Source organism: Lutjanus erythropterus, chromosome 8 (genome assembly GCF_056507025.1).
Source record: "Lutjanus erythropterus isolate fLutEry1 chromosome 8, fLutEry1.hap2, whole genome shotgun sequence".
In the NCBI taxonomy this organism is placed as follows: domain Eukaryota; kingdom Metazoa; phylum Chordata; class Actinopteri; order Lutjaniformes; family Lutjanidae; genus Lutjanus; species Lutjanus erythropterus.
In genome coordinates this window covers 22,304,753-22,325,166 of record NC_139324.1, presented here as the reverse complement: position 1 = coordinate 22,325,166, position 20,414 = coordinate 22,304,753, and the positions used below count along the sequence as shown (strand labels likewise).

The 20,414-nt window shown below is 38.9% G+C and overlaps 2 protein-coding genes across 3 annotated transcripts in view; both read right to left on the bottom strand.

Moving 5' to 3' along the window:
* The window catches only part of mphosph8 (M-phase phosphoprotein 8), a 35,017-nt gene extending 31,409 nt beyond the window's left edge, over positions 1-3,608 (bottom strand). Inside the window, exons 1-2 of one of the 2 annotated variants that reach the window (XM_084724915.1) lie at positions 2,641-3,608; positions 39-194 (exon numbers count right to left, since the gene is read on the bottom strand). In XM_084724915.1, the coding sequence (XP_084581041.1) occupies positions 39-194; positions 2,641-2,742 (258 nt within the window). In that variant the 5' untranslated portion in view covers positions 2,743-3,608. The remainder of the gene's footprint in view (positions 1-38; positions 195-2,640) is intronic. The other variant, XM_084724916.1, reaches the window with a different exon arrangement.
* A 452-nt stretch (positions 3,609-4,060) lies between these two features.
* Positions 4,061-20,101, bottom strand: ttf2 (transcription termination factor, RNA polymerase II). Its single transcript, XM_084724918.1, has 23 exons — positions 19,984-20,101; positions 19,617-19,722; positions 19,160-19,246; positions 17,854-17,923; positions 16,136-17,020; positions 15,220-15,340; positions 14,315-14,497; positions 13,868-14,025; positions 13,077-13,158; positions 12,316-12,441; positions 11,993-12,143; positions 11,390-11,495; positions 11,033-11,217; positions 10,425-10,578; positions 10,112-10,203; positions 9,432-9,517; positions 8,352-8,494; positions 8,075-8,254; positions 7,573-7,631; positions 6,933-7,086; positions 6,413-6,495; positions 5,557-5,631; positions 4,061-4,997 (listed from the first exon to the last, which is right to left on the bottom strand). Exons 1-23 carry the CDS (start codon positions 20,009-20,011, stop codon positions 4,853-4,855), a joined length of 3,459 nt encoding a protein of 1,152 aa, XP_084581044.1. The 5' UTR covers positions 20,012-20,101; the 3' UTR covers positions 4,061-4,852.
* Between the last annotated feature and the right edge of the window lie 313 nt (positions 20,102-20,414).

The following is a 20,414-nucleotide window of genomic DNA, read 5'->3' as shown; positions in this document are numbered from 1 at the left end:
TGATTTGGTGAATACAGTATCAGCAGTGATGTGTATACCTTCTTGGTTTCTGCCTCTTTCTTGGCCTTAACCTCAGCCATGTTCTTCTTAAAATTCAAGAGGACCTCGCGACAGTCCTCCAAATGGGCCTCTGGCTCCCAAGTGTCATCATCAGAGCAGTAATTCTTCCAACGGACTCTGTAGAGCACTTCACCCTGAAAACAGATAAGATATTGAGCTGAAGATTACCTCCACATCACCAGTCATGGTGGCAGGTAGCAGTTAGCAACAGCTGACTGTTTCACCAGCCAGCAAAATATGTGGAGCAACACAACATTTCTAGACAATGGCTGCCTGCATAAAAACAAGACTGACAATAATAATTATCTAATTTTCAACAGTGAACTATTTTCTTTGACTCATAATCATGATAGCCACAACATTGTTAAAAAGAGCAAGAAAACTGGGAAGAAAATGCGCACACACACACACACACACACACAGACACACACACACACACACACACAAAACTTCATTAGTCAGCTGCTAGAAAACTGTTAACATCCACACACAGAAAAAGCAAAATCAATAACTGCTTATTGCAGATGCACATATTTTCAAACCTTGACCAGAGTGTAAGTATGTAAACAGAGGGAAACAAATGGAACAAGTTAGGACAACATATTATCGTCAGGTCCAGAATTTTGAATGCGATACACATGTATACAATCAATTTTAAATTTTGTTTTGTTTTTGCAAAACACCAGAACTTAATTTAGCACCTGCAGTGTCAACATCTATTAAGTGAACTGCAGTCTACATCCACTTGTTTTACAGCAGCAGTTCCAAAACTTTTTTCTGGCACGACCCCCTTCAGAAGCCAAAAAAACTTAAGTTGAATTTTATTGAAATAAAGGTCAGTGTGATAGCATCAGCAAACTCCTGTTTGTTTATTTCCCCTACTTAAGACATATTCATTTAACTTAGTTAATCTGTGGAAAAGATTAATTACTTACATTGAGGTAAACAAGCACATTAAATGTGGAGAATTCTTCAAACCTCATAAATAGCTCTGGCACTCATGGAAAAAACAAACACTGCCCTCCATCCTCCCTCCACTCATAATAAACACAAAAGCATTCCCTCCATAATTACTCCCTCCATAATTACTCACGTGAAGGGCTAGTTATTATTCAAGTGTGAAAATGTGGCACCATCTTGGGACCAGGCATAACTTTGTAAAAACAATGAGAAGAAATAACGGGAGAGACCACTACAGCAAAAAAGCATTAATTAACTGTGCAATCAAGCACAAGAGCAGAGATTAAACATTTCATCCAAAGTCTGATGTCAGGCTGCTTATTAATAATATGCTGATGCAGTTCTAATAAAACTGTATTAATTATAAAGAGATATTCAATGAGAAGCCACCAAACAACCTGTAACACCACAATTATTTTGTTCCTTGAATCAACAGGGGAGGGCCATAAAAATGAACATAGACATAAGACCTGAGCCAAATCCTTTGTAAGTGTGAAAATCATTTGCCAATAAAGTGGATTCTGATTCAAACACTTTTGTTCTGTTCTGCATACAATGTAATCAATGTGTCAACCTGTGATCCACTTAAAATGTGCAAGATAAAGAGCTCTCGTTTCAGGAGTCCTGATGAAAAAATCAAAAGTGAGGGTAAATCATTAGTGAGTTGGTTACATAAAATTAGGCTACAATGTATTATATTAATACAGCCTTTAATACAGCCAGACTTTTCCTATTAGGAGGTGGTAAATTTCGAGTTCTCATTTGTTTGGGATACATAAGACTAAACACATTTCCTGTATATATTTATTTTAGTTCGTTTAGTAAGAACACGATATCGTTAGTTACTTTTCATTATTTTCTTAAGTATAGTTCTTATTTTTATTTCAGTTAGAGCTAACTACAATGTTTATTCTCACCTGATTTCAATTTTTATCTTAGTTTTAGTTCACTTTAATAACCTTGCAGAGTACTTCTTCCACCACTGACTGAAATACTCTAGTAACGTTAGCAGATAAACACGTTACAAGCACAGCAACAATTATCAGTTGTAGTTTATTATGATCACATGTGTTATTGCTCAGATGATGCACAGAAAGGTAAATACAGTTCAGTTAGTAAATTGATGTCATTTCACATATGGCGGTTACGCTGGCGTTAAATTCACACTGGGGTCTACGCTAACTGTCATTGTTCACCGCTAGAAAATCTCATCTCTTAATCTGTTTTGCGCACATTGTAATTTTGCATTTTTGCATCTATGCTTACAAGAGCACCCATCATGAAAAATATTTGCAAGCTTGCAGAGCGTCCGTCCTTGGCCCCAGCAGGGGAGAGGCGAGCGGACATCATGGGAGAAGTTGTACTACAGAAAAACGACGCTATGTATGGACGAGCAGTGAGCCACGACGAAGGGAGAGTAACCGCAAAAGACTAAGTGAAAAAACAGCAACCTAATGCACAAAAATGCACTTAAAATGCATTGAAGACAGGCGTCTATGTGACAGAAAGTGACTGGGCACCGTTGTAGGAGGGCTATGCGTCGTGAGAGTGGAGTGAAAGCAATGCCAGCCATATTTGCCAACCTAGCTAGGCGGCTATGTAGCATTTAGCTAGATTTACCTCTTCCACACGCATGTCAATGATCCTCTCCACTTCGTATACATCTTCCTCCTCGTCTTGCTCGCTGTCCACAGCCTCTACCTTGTCGGTCTCAGCCGCCATGGCTGCGGGTTGGTGCAGGTTTGTTAAAATGTAGCTATTTTGATTCAGCACTCACGAAGGCCGCGTTAGCTTAGTGTTCTCCGAGGCAGGACGCTAGCGTACCTGGCCGGAGTTGCTGCACTAGCTCTGCAGACCAGCTACCGCCCGCGCTCACTACGCTGCATTCAAATGCAGCTCATAGCCCCCCAGTCTACCCTCTCTAAGTCACATTCACAAAGTTCAGCAACTTAAATTTTTGTTTAAGCATGTAAGCAGGGAGACAGGTTTATGCTCTGCAACACGCAGCATCAATCATTTATCTGAAAGAATGCAGATACGATGTGCGATACTAATCACCGATAGATGTCAAACTCTGGTAGTTTGTTTTAACAACTTGTGTGACATAGGCTACGTTTTAACGCCTTTTAAACATTTCCCACAAAGACGACCACTGACCACATGGATTAAAAGCCGACAAAAACAGCTATTTTCCTACGTGTGGGTTCCATTAGCTCCCTGTCTTGTTTTTTTTTCAGACGGTAAAGCCCAACTTCCGATGTTTCTTAAAGGCAGCATGGACATAAAGCCCTCCCTTTGAGATTTTAGGACGTGTCTAGAAGGGAACCCCAGACCCGTGAAAGATCTCGCGAGGGTGACAAATTTAACCCCAAAACAAGATCTTTCTATCCGTAAAGCAAAGCAAATCTCAACCATAACGCTGTCACATTCTACAACATAATTAGTTTGTTCAGCATGTACAATAATTGGACAATATGCACAGATCACGCGAGAGCTTCGCAAGTCAATGGTTCCCTTTTAGACGCAACCTGAGTTTTCTATGATTTTTTTTTGACATATCGAGCAATGAAAACATGGACGGCTGCTCAAAGGCGGGTCATCACAGCTAGAAGTCAGGAGACAAATCTGATTCCTTCTCTTGGTAAAGAAAATATTGGCACGTTTTAATTGTTTAAAGCAGTATAATGTAGATTATCTTTTCCTACACACAAAATGAGTTTTCCTGCCTAAAAAGGTAGGTGTGTATGGCCAGAATGTATTCTGAATACCTTATACAGAGAGCAGATTAAAATATATTTCAAATAAATACCGTCTTCATATACATATTAGGAAGTGCATCTCTAATGTGGCCTATCTAACTTATTTTTGGTAGCAGTGACATGTTCTAATGACACTGAGTTTCAGTTAATCCTCAAATCCAAATAAAGTCGGTGTAAATTAAAATACATCTTGACCTAATTTCCTAACATGTAGAATTAAATAAATCCTTTCATTTTACTATTCAAAGCATTTTTATGGCAAGCAGTTAGATCAACTTCCATAACTTAAATCACCTGAATTTATTCAAATAATATCAACACACATACACCAATACATAATAATTAAAAAGGCATTTAAAGGAAGTAAACCTCATCAGGTGACACAAATAGAAGGAAATGTTTGCTTCACTCTAATAAGGAGTCTTAAATAACTTCAATAATAAAATAACTTCAACAGAGGACAATCCTCTGTGATTCAACACAATAAAATAATACAAACTTGGAGGACATATACATACATCTAAAATTATAACCAAATTATTTGTTTGTTTAGTGTAACTCCAGAACAGTGCTGTAGTGGCTGCTGGATGAAACTGATTCTTAAAAGTTTAACAGCAAAGTACACCAGCAAACAGTTTCAGGTGCCTTTTAAAAACAAAGCAAAATAACAGAAACTGATGCTCATCAACGCATTAGAGCACCAAATCAGGGCAGAAACAGCATCATGATGTTACAGAGAGCTTCAAGTTTTAATACTATTGAAATAAATCTGTTAAAGGAGCATGTATCGGTGCTTTCAGCTGTTCTGAAATTATGAACAGAGTAAAAAAAAAAAAGGTAAAACTTAAAGTAAAATGTTAAGACACATGAAGTCTGATAATGTTTTGTAAAACAGGATGCAGATAAAACACTAAGCTAAGAGACGGAGATTCCTAGATTTAGCTGATTTATTATTATTTGATTATTTTAAGTTTTTCCAGACTTGTAACCTGAATTTTGTAGACGTGTATCAACAGCAGCCTGGGGTTTGTGGGTTCCACTGTGTGGCACATTATCCTCAGTCTTCTGCTTTTTCAGACACCAAAAATAATTTTGAGATCAGCCAGGGAGAGTTTGGTGAAGGTGCTTCCCGTTCCTGACAGCACATTCTGGGCCAGCTCCTTCTTCTTCGCCTGCAGTGTGGAAATCTTCTCTTCCACCGTGCCCTCACATACAAACCTGGAAACACACACACAAGTTAAGAACTATGTATCAACACACAACAAATTATACTAATCACAAACAAGGCACAAAACAGCTTACAATAAAATTAACAACAAAAACGCATACTTTGTAATGATTCAATCAGTAGCTGTCTGGTATTTATCTCAAGAGTTTCCTTTTGTAACAATAAACTAAGATTTAAAACATTTCTTTATCAGTCCCATGATGGAGGAATTTGCAGTCTTATAGCAGCAAGGGGAGTAGCAAAGTGGGAAAAAAGTAAATAAATAAGCAATAATTAAGTAAACAAGCAATATAAACAAGAGGAAACAAAAATAGCAAACATATACAAGACATAATAACAACATAAACAATACAAGAAACAGACTCAGCAGTTGAATTTACACCAATTGCACATAGGAAATATTGATATCGTGTATAACAATTCTCATAATATTACATTATTAGCCATTATATTGGAATATATTACAATTATATTATGTATAAAAGTGTTGTACAATGAAATGGTAAATGATAGTAGCCACACACCCAGAATGCCCTGCTTATTTGTTACCTGTGGATAGTGACATCTTTAGTTTGTCCAACTCTGTAGATTCTGTCACATGCCTGATCCTCTAAGGCTGGGTTCCTGTCAGAGTATACAGGGGACAGAGGTTAAAAACCATCGTTATACTGAAGATGTCAAACATGCTCTCACTTCATTATTAGCATTACACATTCACCTGATGTGGTGACTTAGTCATTACAAAGCAGCATCAAACTGCGCTTGTTTGAACTTTGAACTTGAACTTTTGTCTCCCCCTTCTGACAGTGAGAGTAATTACACAAACACTTCTGACTGGGGCTGCACAATTAATGAAAATATTATTGAAATCACAATATGACCAAGAGCAAAATCCAAATCGCAAAAGCTGGAATTTTGTTTGAAGTACTGTAGTGCTGCAGAGATGCTCTGACCTACAAATCCCGTTTTACAGACATAATAAAACGTGTTTGTTTGGTACAGACCCCAACAAATGTCACTTCATCATTATTTTATTTTATTTTTGTGAAAATTAAAATTTTGATGAAATAATAATTATTCCCACCACTCATGAATCATATCACAATCACAATATCTGTCAAAAATAATCATCGTATGATTTTCTTTAAAAAATACCATGTAGCAACTGTATTAGTGTGCTTATGACGTATGTCAGCAGTTTTCCACTATGCTGTTGCATACTCTGCCTTTATTTAAAAAAAAAGTAAACTAGTTTATTGACCCTTTTTGTTTACCGTTTGTTCTACTGTGACTGTATATATTTTTTCCAATCCTTGTGCTTTGTTTCAACTGGCTACATCAAGCAGAGGGAAGCAAATACCAGCAATTATGCTCTTTTGGTTTTGTTCATGCCAGTGTGTCTCACCAGTGCATGTCGATGAGAAAGAGGTGATTCCCTCCAATGAGATTGAGTCCAACCCCTCCAGCACAAAGAGAAACCAGCATCACCTTCGGTAGACAACCAGACATATAAATCCATGTTATATTTACACACACGTTTAATGTTACACTGATCGAAATCCATTCTGAAAATTCATTCTAAGCAGTTTTGTTGAAGCCTTCAGTGGAAACCTTCTTCCACTGTGTTTTTAGTTGTGTAACAAAACAATGTGGTTAGACGCATATGTCTTTTCTTTTTTTTTTTTTTTGGACCAGACACCTTTGAAAAACAAAAAAAAATTCAGGTGTTGGTCAGCTGATCATTACTGAACATTTCTGATGTATACAAAACTTTAAACAACTACAGATATCTGATAATAAATATCTGTCAAATATTTAATTGTTGTTTTGGGTATACGTCTGTATTAAAACACTTGTTAATTAATTTAAACATAGGCATAGTAGTAGTAGTGTTTCTAAGTTCAGGGGTTTGGGGTGACATGTACCTGTACTCCTTTAGGATTTATGTTGAATTCTTCCACCAGGTCCATGCGGCGTTTGGGGTTGACAGTCCCGTCAATAACACCGTATTTCAGGCCCATCTGCCGTAGATGAACTGCTACAATGTGCAGCATGCTGGTCCACTGGGACACGATCACACTACATATAACCAGAGAGGAGGATACCAGATGTGGATTATATGATGGAACATTTACAGTTTCTCTTGAGTCAGTTACAGGGTAAGAGGTGTTAGTAGTTAATGTATAGTCTTGTCAAAGATCAAAGATCATGCATAAAGAAGTGCGTGAGGAAGCTAAATATGTATGACTCAAACAGACGATCACACGATGTTCCCCAGCAGATGGAGACATCTTTTGAACATCAACATTTCCATGAAAATAAGGTTAACTCCATCTGCTGGGGAGGATTGTGTGATACAGCTTCTGAGTGGACCTTGTGTGGAGATTGATTTACCACTAGATTACTACATTATCTGACAGATGCTTTTCTGTGCCAAAATGATGTGTTTAATTCTTGTTGCAAGAAGAAAAACAACTCAAACTGAAGCAGATTTAAAATTTAATTGGATGAAAAACTGTGTCTGAGGTGACTGTGAGACTTGACGATGACTTGGTGATGTTTTACCTTTTCTGATTATCACTTCTCTGTCTGATTGCCTTCAGCTCAGAGACAATAGCAGAAATCTGGAAAATTGAGGTAGAAGAATCAGTTCATTTTAAATTTTGAAATCAACTGCATCACATCCTATCCTGTCAAACATGGACAAACAGTTTTCTGACCAGGCATGTTGTACATTTTCCCTGGATTCTTGATGAAGATAGATTTTAATCTAAGATAAGATATGATGAACCATCATCTTCATCAGTAGTTAAAAATTAACTTTTGTCCAAAACCCTGTGTGCTGTTGTGTTTCCTTCCCAACAATTACTTATCCTCATACCATTTATACACTTTTCAAAACTGTAGTGGGCAGAGAAAGAAACTATGGACATCCAATCCCTGTAAATAGCTTGTGACCCTTACTGACTTCCATGTTGACCACAAAAAACCCAACAGATTTTCATTCAACCACTTCTCTTGCTTCTCGTAAACAAAACCAACTGTCCCCAGCACAGCAGTTGCCCACCTTGGTGCTCTCGCTGGTGTCTTCAAACAGCTGTGAGGCGAAGCGGGTGCCATTAAGGGCCACAGTGTCTTTGGGGTCAGGGCCCGATGGCGAGGGGCTGGAGGAGAGTGACAGAGCATTGAGCTGCTCCTCCAGTGACAAGACGACGCCGTCACCCTGCAGCTCCGACGAGTCAAGAGTCTGAGCAGTGAAGGGAAGAGATGAAGAAGGAAATCAATGATTGTTTATACTTCACATTTGGTCTTTGTGTTCAATGAGTGTTTGAGTGTGTGTGTACCTTCTTAAGAAGTGATAGGTGACAGCAGCACTGTCGGAGACGCAGCAACAGAGACAGGATGTGGACGGTGCTGGATGCCTGTTGGGGCTGCTGGGAACTTGACACAGCAGGGTAAGGCTGGGACACACCAAACTCTTGGGCCACTGGGGAGGCAAGACACACACTTTTGATACAACCTTTAAATGGACAGTTACCATACCACGTGTGTTTGCTTACTTACGGTTTTGAATTTTACTGTTAGTGTTTAAAAAAAAATATATTTTTCAAACAGGAGATGTAAAACTTCCTTCTTTAAAATGAACTTTCACAAGGGAGGCTTTACACATACTTCCACGAAAAATATTATAATTATAGAAATAAATTGACCTCCTCCCTCCTAAGTTCCACCCCTTTTTGGTCTAAGCTCTCTCTATTTCCTCTATAAAAGTGCACACAGGGTCACATCTTCATTTAGCTAATGTTAGCAAAACACGATCTAACTAGCTAGATAACGATGATGTAAATTGGCTATCTAGTTAGCAAACCTTTTTGCTGACATTACCTAACTTAGGATGTGAGTATGTTACTACTACAGATCCCCCAGCAATGTCTTATAAACCTCTTCAACTTTTTGGTTTACTTTTCATCATATATGAGCCTTGCACATAGCATATTTAAGTACTGGAAACAGGAAAGGGGAAAGTTAATCAAGGTACCAAGCTTGCTCAATTGTCATTGGAGCAGAAAGCAAAAAGGTGTAGGACCTAGAAAAAAAAATCTCTTCTGTCTTCATTCCTTTTTTCTTCATTTCTGTTATTTAATTGTATATATGCAGCTTCATAAAAAGTAACATTTATAATCAGAAATAAAAACTCACATTCACAAAAGTTGCCTGCATTTGAAATTGGAAGTGCACAGAGCAGGAATTTGACAAAGGGCAAATTAGTAAAACTGCAAAACACAAGTTCTTACTGTGTGCTTATGGATAATAACATAATATGCATATAATCATATGGTCCAACCCAACTCTTAGAATAATTGGGGCAGTATTCATGACACACTGCCTGTTGAGAAAAATAGTTAAGCCAGTTGATATCTCACCTTTGTTAAAGGGATTGGAAGTGGAAGTTTTATCCTTGTTCACATCATTTCCTTCATGTCTCTTCAGGTAGTTCTGCAGAGTAGATCTGGAAGAAAACAGTAAATCACCATTCTAGTATAATTTCATATTTTTATTGATCTATCTACTGTATCCAGGAGGACTTAAAGGCATCCCATCTCTTTTTTATGCAGCCACACACATCTGGACCTTGGATAAGTCGTAAACATTGTTGATGGTAGTCAGGGAAGAACACTGATTAGTCCTAAATGAATTCCTCGCCACTTTTTCATACCTGCCAACATTTGGATTTCAAAGTATAGGAGGTGAAATTTGCAGGTGCATTTAGATTTTTTAGGGTGGAACACCATCCTACTACTTTGACAATAGCGAACGTTTAGTTAGCTGTTACAAGTGCACAGAGCAGCTGCACACACACTCCTTGAATCTGGTTGTGGGTTGCCAGGTTGTGGTGACAGATGGGTTAAAATGTGTTAGTAATGTGTGGATAAGTATATAAATTAGATTGTTTCACAGGTCATCTGGCATCTGCTCAGGTTGAAACGTTCCTTACCAAAAAAGAACAAGTGAACACACTATAAAAGACTAAAAAAACAATTATGGGAGATGTTTTCTCATAAATCTCCTGTTTTATTAAAAATATGACAGGTTGTTGTGTTACCTGGACTGGGCAAAGACCACATCATACACAGCCTGTTCATCCTGGGACAGTTTGAGTTGATGCACCTTGCAGGACCGATCAGGAAGAGACACCTGAAACATTCAACATTTCAGCCAGGATCAAGAGTGAGTATGTGTGCAATCAGAATCTCAGCTGTAGCTTACAAAGAGTCGGATCTGTTTGAACAAATCAGCGGCTAGCTAATTATAAAGTAACCAGATACTACGCTAACATTTAAAGAGAAAAACCAAAGATGAAGTTTGTCTTCAATGTAATGGTCCCATACTGATAGAAGTCCAAGGTCCGTCCCTACCAGTGGTTTTCCTGTGGAGTCCAGCTGGTCTTTGGTTCGTCGGAGCAGAAGACTCCTTGTCAGGATGTTGAGTCTCTCTCTGCCTCTCTTAGACCCGTTGTCCACCTGAGCTTTCCACAGTTTGTACTCATCAAACGGAGAACAACGCAGAAACCTGACAGACAGTGATGGAACAGAATCTCATTCCAATTAACTGTCTTACCTTAACTGAAATGAAGAAATACAATTTGGTACGTAGAAAAAACACTTCAAGGTCAGAGTCATTTTCAGTGCAATGCCACAAGAAAAGAAATTTCCATTCTGGGCTGGAGTGACTGTTTCTGTTTGGCCGTTTCACATTAATTAGAGTTATAAACAGACACCAACTCATTCAGCAAACATTCAGAATTAATTTTGAGTTGTAAAAATTATTAATAATCTTTTAGAAGAAGATGTTTATAACAGTTAGATCGATCAATATGTCAACGGGGTCTTGCAGGCTGTAAAGCCGGCAGTCTCTGGCTCCTACTCCAGAGTGTGTATTTTCAGAGCAGTGGGCTTTTGCTTTCAGGATAATGGGCTTGGCTTTACACTGACAACTGACAGTATTCACTGTGTTTTTGGCTTACTTGAGCAGTGAGTACATGTCCAGCAGGTTGTTCTGGATGGGTGTGCCAGTGACCGCCCAGCGGGCACGAGCCCTCAGCTGACACACAGCCATGGAGGTCTGCACTTTTGGATTTTTGATGTTGTGGGCTTCGTCCAGGACCACCCGTGCCCAGGCCACTCGCAGTAGAGGACCTGAGTGCGGTGGCTGAAGAAAACGACATGGGATAAAGCATTTGTCTGAGTTTTTTTTTTTAGCTTCGGTGCCAAAGATGATTGAATATCAGTATTAACATCTTCCAGGCAGAAGCTTCAGTTACAGAACCAAAGCTGATAAATGTCAGAAATGTTATTTTATGTCATAAACATCTACGTCTCACCACATCATCAGCATCTTTGCTGGGTTTCTCAGCATCATCCTTCTGGACTGGGATCTCTTTAGAGACCAAACTGTACGTGGTCACCACCACATCATAATCTGCAAGCCTGAGAGACAGACAGACAACACTTAAATCAGTTTGATTGGTGTGCTTCAGCAGTCCTCTAAAGAGAAAGTAAGAGTAAGAGAGGGTAAGTTGACATCTAAGTGTTGAAGCCTTTAATATTTCAACAAATATTGTTTTCCTTGAATTCTGAGTTAAGTTGAACTGAGTTCAGCTTGAGACCAAGACCTGATCATAGGATCATTTTACAAAATTCTGTAATTAATGAGTAAAAAGCATGAAAATTATATGAGCAGTTATTGGTTGTTTGAAAAGTTTTGCCAGCCCAAACAAGAAGTGGGCTCTGTCTTTGCCATGCTTACTCCAATCATGTTCAAAATTACTCAACAATGGACCTGTATTCAGTGTAATCATGTTCCTAGTGTGTTTTCTCTGGCTTCTTTGCAGCTATATTTTAATCGGTATACATAAAGGTAAAGGAAAAGAAAAAGTGCAGATAAGAAATCAACAGTGGTGTGTACACGTGAATGGTTTTCTCACACTTTGGCACTTTTCTCGCGGTTGGGACCATGGTACAGGTACACAGTCAGCTTGCCTGTCTTGACATGTCTGTCAATCTCTCTTTTCCAGTGGTGGACCAGTGAGGCAGGACAGATGATAAGAGTGCCTTTAGAGATCATGATGCCGGAGTCTGGATGATCAACAAACAAATCAGAACATTCATACTCTAAACACTCTACATAAGAGATCACCTTCAAATGAAACAAAAGGTACTGTCTGTTTAAATATGAATCACACGGACATGGATTACGTTGCTGTTTTCTATCACACAAACAGAAAGGATGAGAAGAGGTTCTGGTTACCAGTTTTGGAAATCCATTCCACCAGCTTCTTCTCCTTCTTTTTTTCTTCTTCCTCTTTTGCCTCAGACCTCTTGGCCAGTATGAGAGAAATCATAGTCAGGGTTTTCCCCAGACCCATGTCATCCGCTGAATCCAAAAGGAGCGAGACAAACAAGGTGGAGAAGGTATGAAGCAAGAACAATTTGAATTTGAACCTTCTCTGATGCAAAAATTATTATACCATTTGCATCTCACGTTTCATTAAGATTTCTCCACAGTCTTCATTGTTACTTCTTTAAATTACATGTCCTCAGTTTGGAGAAGCAAGGAGTAGCAGCAGTGTGTGCTATATTTAGGATATTTTCACTGCTTCACCTTGCCGTCAGGCAGCCTTTTCTGACAGGAAACTGTGGTTATATAAGCCAAATATTGCTTTCCCCAAAGCCACCGCACTCCTCTGGCAAAATAAATAATTTTATCTTGCAGAACACAGGAGCTGCTTGTTGCTGCCTCTATTGGTTAGTTTGTGTTATTTTGCAACATTGGTGACTCCAAACTCACCATTTAAAACAGAACACCAGAAACTCCTGTGTTCTGTGAGGTTAAAATATTCTGCTGGTACTCATCTCTGCTTCTCCAAACCAGGGGTGTGCTGACCACCATCTACTGTAGGTAATACAATGACTATCAATAAGTACCTCACACACGCCCACTTCAACTAATCCCTTTAATATCAATAATAAACTTTCACTTTAATATCAATATAAAGAAGGTGAACATACCCAGAATTCCTCCACAGGGATTCTGGGTTTCTCTCCAGAGCAGCCAGGCCAAAGCTCTCCTCTGATGAGCCAGGAGCGACACCTGACCAACCAATCACAAGAGGACAAAGTTACTTATGTAACATAGTGAACCAATCAAAAGAGGACATACATACTCAGTTTTCATAGCCAATTTTCAAGTTAATGTTAAGCAAAAAATTCTAAGAACTTCTCTGTAAAAATAGTAATTACAGTATGACCAAAATGATATGGACACCCAAAGTTTATACAACATGTGATTATTAATCATCACATTCTAAAATCAAGGGCATTCTGCTGCTATATCAGCCCTCCACTCTTCTGGTTTCAGACTTTCCACCAGATGTTGGAATCTGACTGTACAGATTTGCTCCAATCCAGTCACAAGAGCATTTATGTTGTTGGCTCTCAGTCAGCATTCCAGGTTATCCCGTGGGAGTTGGATGGAATTGAGGACACCAAACCAGGAAAACCATTTGTTTATGGACCTGGCTTTGTGCACTGGAGCACTGTCACGTTAAAACAACAAAGGGTCCTCAGGAAACTGTTGCCACAACATTGGGGCAACAACTCAGGCCCAGACTAGGATACACACAAGCATGTGTAAATGCATGTCCACATTCTCAGAGAATCATTTTTTTACTTTAGAACAAATGAGAATGAAAAATAAATACATCATTCCCTGAAGTTCTGTCAAAATCTCATTAGCAGTGTCAGATATTCTGTGTGAAGGACTGATAAAAAAGTCAAACTAGTGACGGAAGAAGTGTAACCTTAATGCCCTTGGGGTCTGAAACCTCAGCCTCAGCGTCAGGGCAGGACTCCAGGGATTTGTGGAGATGGTCAATGGCCTCAGAGGTAGCGTTTTTCACCGCCAGCAGACGGTCCTCAGTCATCCTGCCGCCATAAAAGGCCTGAACCTGTGGGTTTGCTGTAAACATTAAGGACAGAGTTTATGTGTTTTAATGAGTGATAAAAGAAAGAAAATAAATCCAGAAAAAAATAGTTTGATGAAGAAATTAAACCAAGGTGAAAATGAGACATGCAAATGGAACCAAATGTCATTTGCATGTCTCATGCCAATGATATGATGATGATAATGCAAATGATAGGATAGGCACCTCTTGCTACAAGCTAGTTCAACAGTACAACTGATAGGATCTGACAAAATTACATACGAACAATTACAGAAATGGCTTCAACCCCCCTGATAGGCCTACCTCCATACATCTGCGTGTATCCTTGGCTCAGCTGGAGCCCCAGGGAGCTGCCGGAGGCCTGGTGTTGGGAGGGTCCTGGGACTGGTGGTGCAGGGAGCAGGATGGTGCCACCCTGCCGGCTGAATGGGTTAACCTGGCTGCTACCCAGACTAGCAACACCACTGTTATGTGCGTCCCGTGGTTCTGAAAGTGATTTGCACATTACATTTGCAGTGGTCAAACACGGACATTAATGTAAATTCAACTGTTTCATTATATACATGATAATATAGAGCATTTCATTTTCTCTTGCACCTTGTTCTTCCCTTATTGATTTGATTAACTAATTTTTTGCCTTCTTGCATTGTAGTGTTTCATTTCATGTAAAGCACCAAATTCTTATGTCACTGTTGCTTCATCAAGGGAAAACATGGAAAATAGAAGGCAGTGAATTATACGACAAATAAATGACTGACATTTAAACTTTGTGCTACAACATGTCTGGCCAGTATCAATTTAACATTTAGAAAGGGTTCAGGGGTAGAGTCAGTAGCATTTGTTCGAACTGTTTGTAAATCAAATACCAAGTTTTGGGTTCATGAAATGTCCTAAGCACAGCAAAAGATGAGGAAAAAAAGAGGAAATACAGGCAGAGTGCAGGGTCATTCCAGATACAGGCACCACCACTCTAGTCAGTCATAAGTGATGACTGAAAGCAACTATTTCACACATGTCTACATACTGTTTTCTTCAGGAAAATACTGCAGATTCTATAATTAGGAGCCAATCTGGATGTCTTTAGTGGAATGATTGAGATTGACTTTAAATTTGTAATTAATTCATTCAGTTCTACAACAGTAATAAATGAAGTGGAATCTTTAAAAAAGTCATTATATATTATTCCTGCTTTACAGAGAGTAGGTTACCTGGCTGAGAAGCAGCAGCAAGGCTCAAAGACTCCAGGGCGTCCTCTAGCTCTTTGACCTGAGTCTTCAACCTCTCCCCTTTATCGGGCAGAGCCGCCACATTCACCGCAGACAGAGTAGCCTGAAGAGGAGGGAAACAATGGAGGTCTCAGTGAGCCGATTATTGTAGTGAACAGTGCCAAAAGCTAGTAAATACAAAACACTTGCCACATGTATATTTGAAAAAGAGTGAATTTTTTCTTTCTTATTTATCACTTTTCAGTTTAAGGTAATGCAAATATTCTCCATGTGGCTGCTGCAGCAATTAGTCACAGTTTTGATCAGATTGGAGCAGACAGGACACAGGACTGTGGTAGATCTGTACCAGAGGCCAACCGTTGTATTGACATGATCAGATTTTATTAAAAATTTATTTTGGTGTGTATGTGCTGACCAGGGCTGGGTATCTTTAAAAAAAATATATGATACCAGTGCCAATACAGTACCATTATGTGATACCAAAACCAATAGAGTACAACATTTGATATCTTTTTATTACTTCACTCTACATTCGTTATATGCGTTTTACTTTTTAGGGTTTTTATATTTTTATTGTGGTGTTGCTTTTATAGTTTTGCTATATTTCTTCAGCATTTTGGTTAACTACGGTTGTTTTTTAAATGATCTCTACAATTAAATTTGGATTGGACTAGATAGATCTGGGTACCAAAATGATCAAATATAGGTATCGTTTAACTGGAGAAATTTCGACACTACTTGGTACTGGGATTTTTTGGTTGATACCTTAATATCAAGCATTAATCAGAATTCTTTATGACAATGTTTGTATTAGCCTCAAAAGCCAGTATTTATTAAACTCTAATCTGTAAAGGGGGACATCTACAGCATGACACGTATAGATTTGTCACTCACTCACCTTCTTCTGTTGGAGTTGAGCAGTGAGCAGACTGTGCATCCCTCTGGGATCTCCCTGATGACCTTGGACCTTAGAAGCTGGCTGGAACCCAGGGAAGTTGGTAAGAGTTTTTTGCACAGCAGAAACAGGAGGAGTTTTCTGAGTAGCAGGTTTCACTGACACCAACACCACATCGTCATCATCGTCTTGGTGGTTTTTGGTTTGACTGGAGTCTTTGGATTGTGTAGGGTTGTTAGATGGAGGGTTCACTGTGTTATCAGAGTCTCTGGAAGCCTGAGTGCTACTACTGTTTGCAGATTCAGAGACAGTCTCTTTTACTGTAAGGTCAGTTTGTCGTACCAGACAGGTTTCACCATCTGTTGGTTGCTGGGATGAATCCTTGTGAGGATCCTGTGAGGTCTGATTTATTTTCTCAGGATGAACAGCCTTGACAGTGGAGACAGAAATTGTTTTTTCTGCTTCTCCCAGCATAGAGTGGTTCTCTTTAGTCTTTTCTTTAACCTTATTTGACATGTTGTCCACACCATTAGCTTCAGGACTTTTTCTCTCCTCATCTGAAACTCTCCTTTTTACCTTCATCCCTGGTGGAAGTTGTTTACCTCTGTAAGTATCTGATGAATTCACCTTCCCTTCCTCTTTGTCTTCTACTCCTGCACCTGTGCTCTTCACATTTTCTTTCTGATAATTTTCTCTTCCATCAGCCTTGTGAGTTGCCTCAGCATCTTTCTCCTTCCCCCTTTTCTCATCAGCTCCACCATGCTGCATCTTTCTCCACTCAGAGTCCTTGTCCGTCGTGCTAGGAGCCTTAAAAGGGTTTCGGACAGGTTCCAGGCAAGAGAGCTGTAGCTGTGTGGAGGAGAGAGGGTTTCTCTTTTCTTTCTCTGGCTGCAATGATGGAAGACAACAGACATCTTAAAAAATAGGTAGCATAAAGTTTTCAGGAAAATTATAAAAACAGCATTATAATTAAGTCCTGTAGTGCTGCAGAGATGTCCTGTCCAGCAAATCTTGTTCTTCAGACATAAGAAAACATGTTTGTTTGGTACAGACCCCAACAAATTTGACCTCAACTGTGAAACCTGTACCTTCCTAAGTACTGGTTTCTGTTTTGTTTTTTTTCTACTGTGTACTATGCACTTGTAAAGTTTACTGACACCCTTATGATTTTATATTTTAAATGAACTTATGCTTATTACATGTTTGTAACTTTTGCTTAAAACAATTACCAGAATAGCTGCACATTATCTTGTTTTAATCGTCTAATTGTTGCAGCTGTAATCATATGAGGATATTCTGTTTTTGTGTGGAAACCTCTGCATGTAAACTACTTAGATTTTTGGTGCATTTGTTGCCTTTGTGACTTCTGTGAAACAAACAAACAGATTGGGGGAGTGGTAGTCTAACAACTCCCATGTGCTGCAAAGTAAAATAACACTGGTGGGAGTGATATTTGGCTTTTATAACACCAGTTTCCCCTCAGAAATTCTTTTTAATTTTTTATACATCTAATTATATATTTATAGTCATTTCACAAATCCTAGCCTGACACTGAACATATTCAGTCTCTTTGGAAAAGTTGGGATCATGACAAGAATTTAACATTAAGTTCTGAACAACAGATTAAAATTGTCTACAGCTAATGAGTCCCAGATACGGATGGTAACAAAGGTATTGAAAGTATATAAATACGGGTGTGTCTGCTGAAAACACTGACTTACTGCAGTCCAAGGCACACTTCCACACCACCTCTGGCCTGCTTTTTTCCCCACAACACACCGGTAGAACAACCTGAAAAAAGAGAGTGAACTTAGAACATGGGAGGTCCAACACAAACAACTAGGTGCACAGTCACTTACATCTTGTTCAAGTGCCTAATTTATATATAAAGAACCAACAAGAATTACATTTCATCACATGTATTGCAAGTCATTAATACTTACAAAAGAAAAGGGTTTCAAACTTAGAAAAAAAAATCTCCCACATGAAACTGTTCACTGTCAAACTGAACACTCTGAGCTTGAATATCACAGATATTGGGTTACCTCAAAAACAGACCCCAGACAGTTTGAATTGGTCTTATTGCCTCCTCCACTCAAGTGCTCAACATGGAGCCCCCAAGGGATGAAAACTCAACCCCCTCCTGTTCACACTGTACAGACTGCAGTCTCCGACATGGATCGAACTTTGTTGTGAAGTTCACAGATGACACAACCATCAGTGGCCAGATTTCAAACAGCAATGAAACTTGATATCAGGAGGAACTCAACAGTATTGCAGAGTGGTGCACAGAAAACAACCTACTGCTCAATATCAGCAAAACCATGGAACTGATTGTTGATTTTCAGAAAAAGGAGGCAAAACAGTACTTTCTAGTCTACACCAGTGGAGCTGAGGTAGAGCAGGTGAACAGTTTTAGGTTCCTAGAAATCAACATCACAGAGAACCTATACAGAAGGCTCAGAAATGGGTGTATTTTTTCAGCAAATGTAAGAAGGCAAAGTTCCCCTGCCAAGTCAACTTCTACAGGGGAACAACATAAAAACATCCCAATTAGAAACGTCACATACTGACATAGGATGTGCAAGGCCCAGGACACAAAGACTCTGCAGTGGGCGATTAAATCCACTCAGAACATCATTGATACCCATCTACTGAGCATCAGTGATATCAGGGAGAGGCATTCAAAGTTCAGCAACAGCTTGTTCACCCTGCTGCCATCAAGCAGGAGATACAGAAGTATTTGCTGCTGTATCCCGAGACTGTAGGGCAGCTTCTTGCTCAAGCTGAGTCTTTTTAATTAATCCTCACCGCTCCACCATGCAAATGCTTTGTCTTATTTTTATTTACATAATTTATTATCTATTCAGACAGTCTACCGATTTTTTTTTTTTATATTAACATTGTTTTTGTGAATAGCAAAAAGGAAACTACAACTTAATGTTGCTGTCCAACCCTGTGTTTATAATGGGAAATAAATCTGCCTTGTACATTGTACCTTGTGAAACAATCCAGCTGTACACCCACCTGTGACTCTGCTGTTGTTGACTGTAGTTGAGAGCTTGAAGTTCCACCATTGAATCTTCATGATTGAGGCAGTGGGATGGTGAAATGCTGGAGGAGATGATAATAATTTCGCAGATCAAAAACAGACTCATAATGTGTGCAAAAAATTATCTCTTAATCACAAAAATGGGAGAAGTAATCCCAAATTTGCCAACAATTCAACTATTATGCCATGAAGAAACAGCAAGTTATAAGTGCAAATGCTTTGAAAATGGACAGGACAGACCCTGCTTGTATGAAGTAATGAGGTTTCAGATGTTTAGGTATGAGACACTGGCCTCTTTACTTTAAGGAACATGGAGATTTTTCACAACAATTTGGATTCATAGTAAATGTCACTGCTGTGGTGAGTAGTAGGAGCCACCATTGACTCCCAGTCACACAGGGGATCGGCCCTCGGTGATGTGAATAACGTTACCTGGCCAGCTGACTGAAATCACAGCCTTGCTTATCAACGCAGACGTAGAAGCTTTTGCCTTTATTTGGTCCATCTTTTACGCCCGTCTTTAACATACACACGGTGCCTATATGGAGAGATAGAGCACGAGGTATTTAGCAAACTTCCTACTCGCTGTAAGTTAGCAAGACAAATGCATAGAGAACAGGTTTGGTTAAGTTGAAAGTCTAAAGTCTACACTGTCCATTCAAATAAACTGCCTTGTCACGCATGTGAACAAATAGTCTTTCAGGAATTAAAATAAACGTGACTTCTGCCAACTCAGTACAATGTCTAACTTTCTATTTTACAACAAACAGTTAACTAATGTTAACTTAGTGCGTCTTACCATGGAGATTACACAGTATCTTTTCCATTGTTCTGACAATTTGAGGCCAATTTCAGTTTCAGTTACCTAGAACGTGGAAGGCAGTATTTTTGTATCGACCAATCGCAGCTATCACAAAGTACATCCGGTATGTAAATATCAGTATAAAGGTTTTCATCCGCATTAGTTAATTAAAAAAACACGTATGTCACACAAAATCAAATGTATAACAGCATATATAGTAATATAAATTATACTATATAAAAACTTCAGTATGCAAAACGAAAATTTAACGGTACGCCAGATTTTATTCGCTCGATTACCTTTATTGTGAAATACTTTTGCGAAGCGCCGTTAAACCGGATATAATTCGAAGCTAATTTTAAACAAATGTCGCTTTAAAATTTCTAAAAACTTGTACTCTATAAAAAAATTAAGTATTTCAGTTGTTT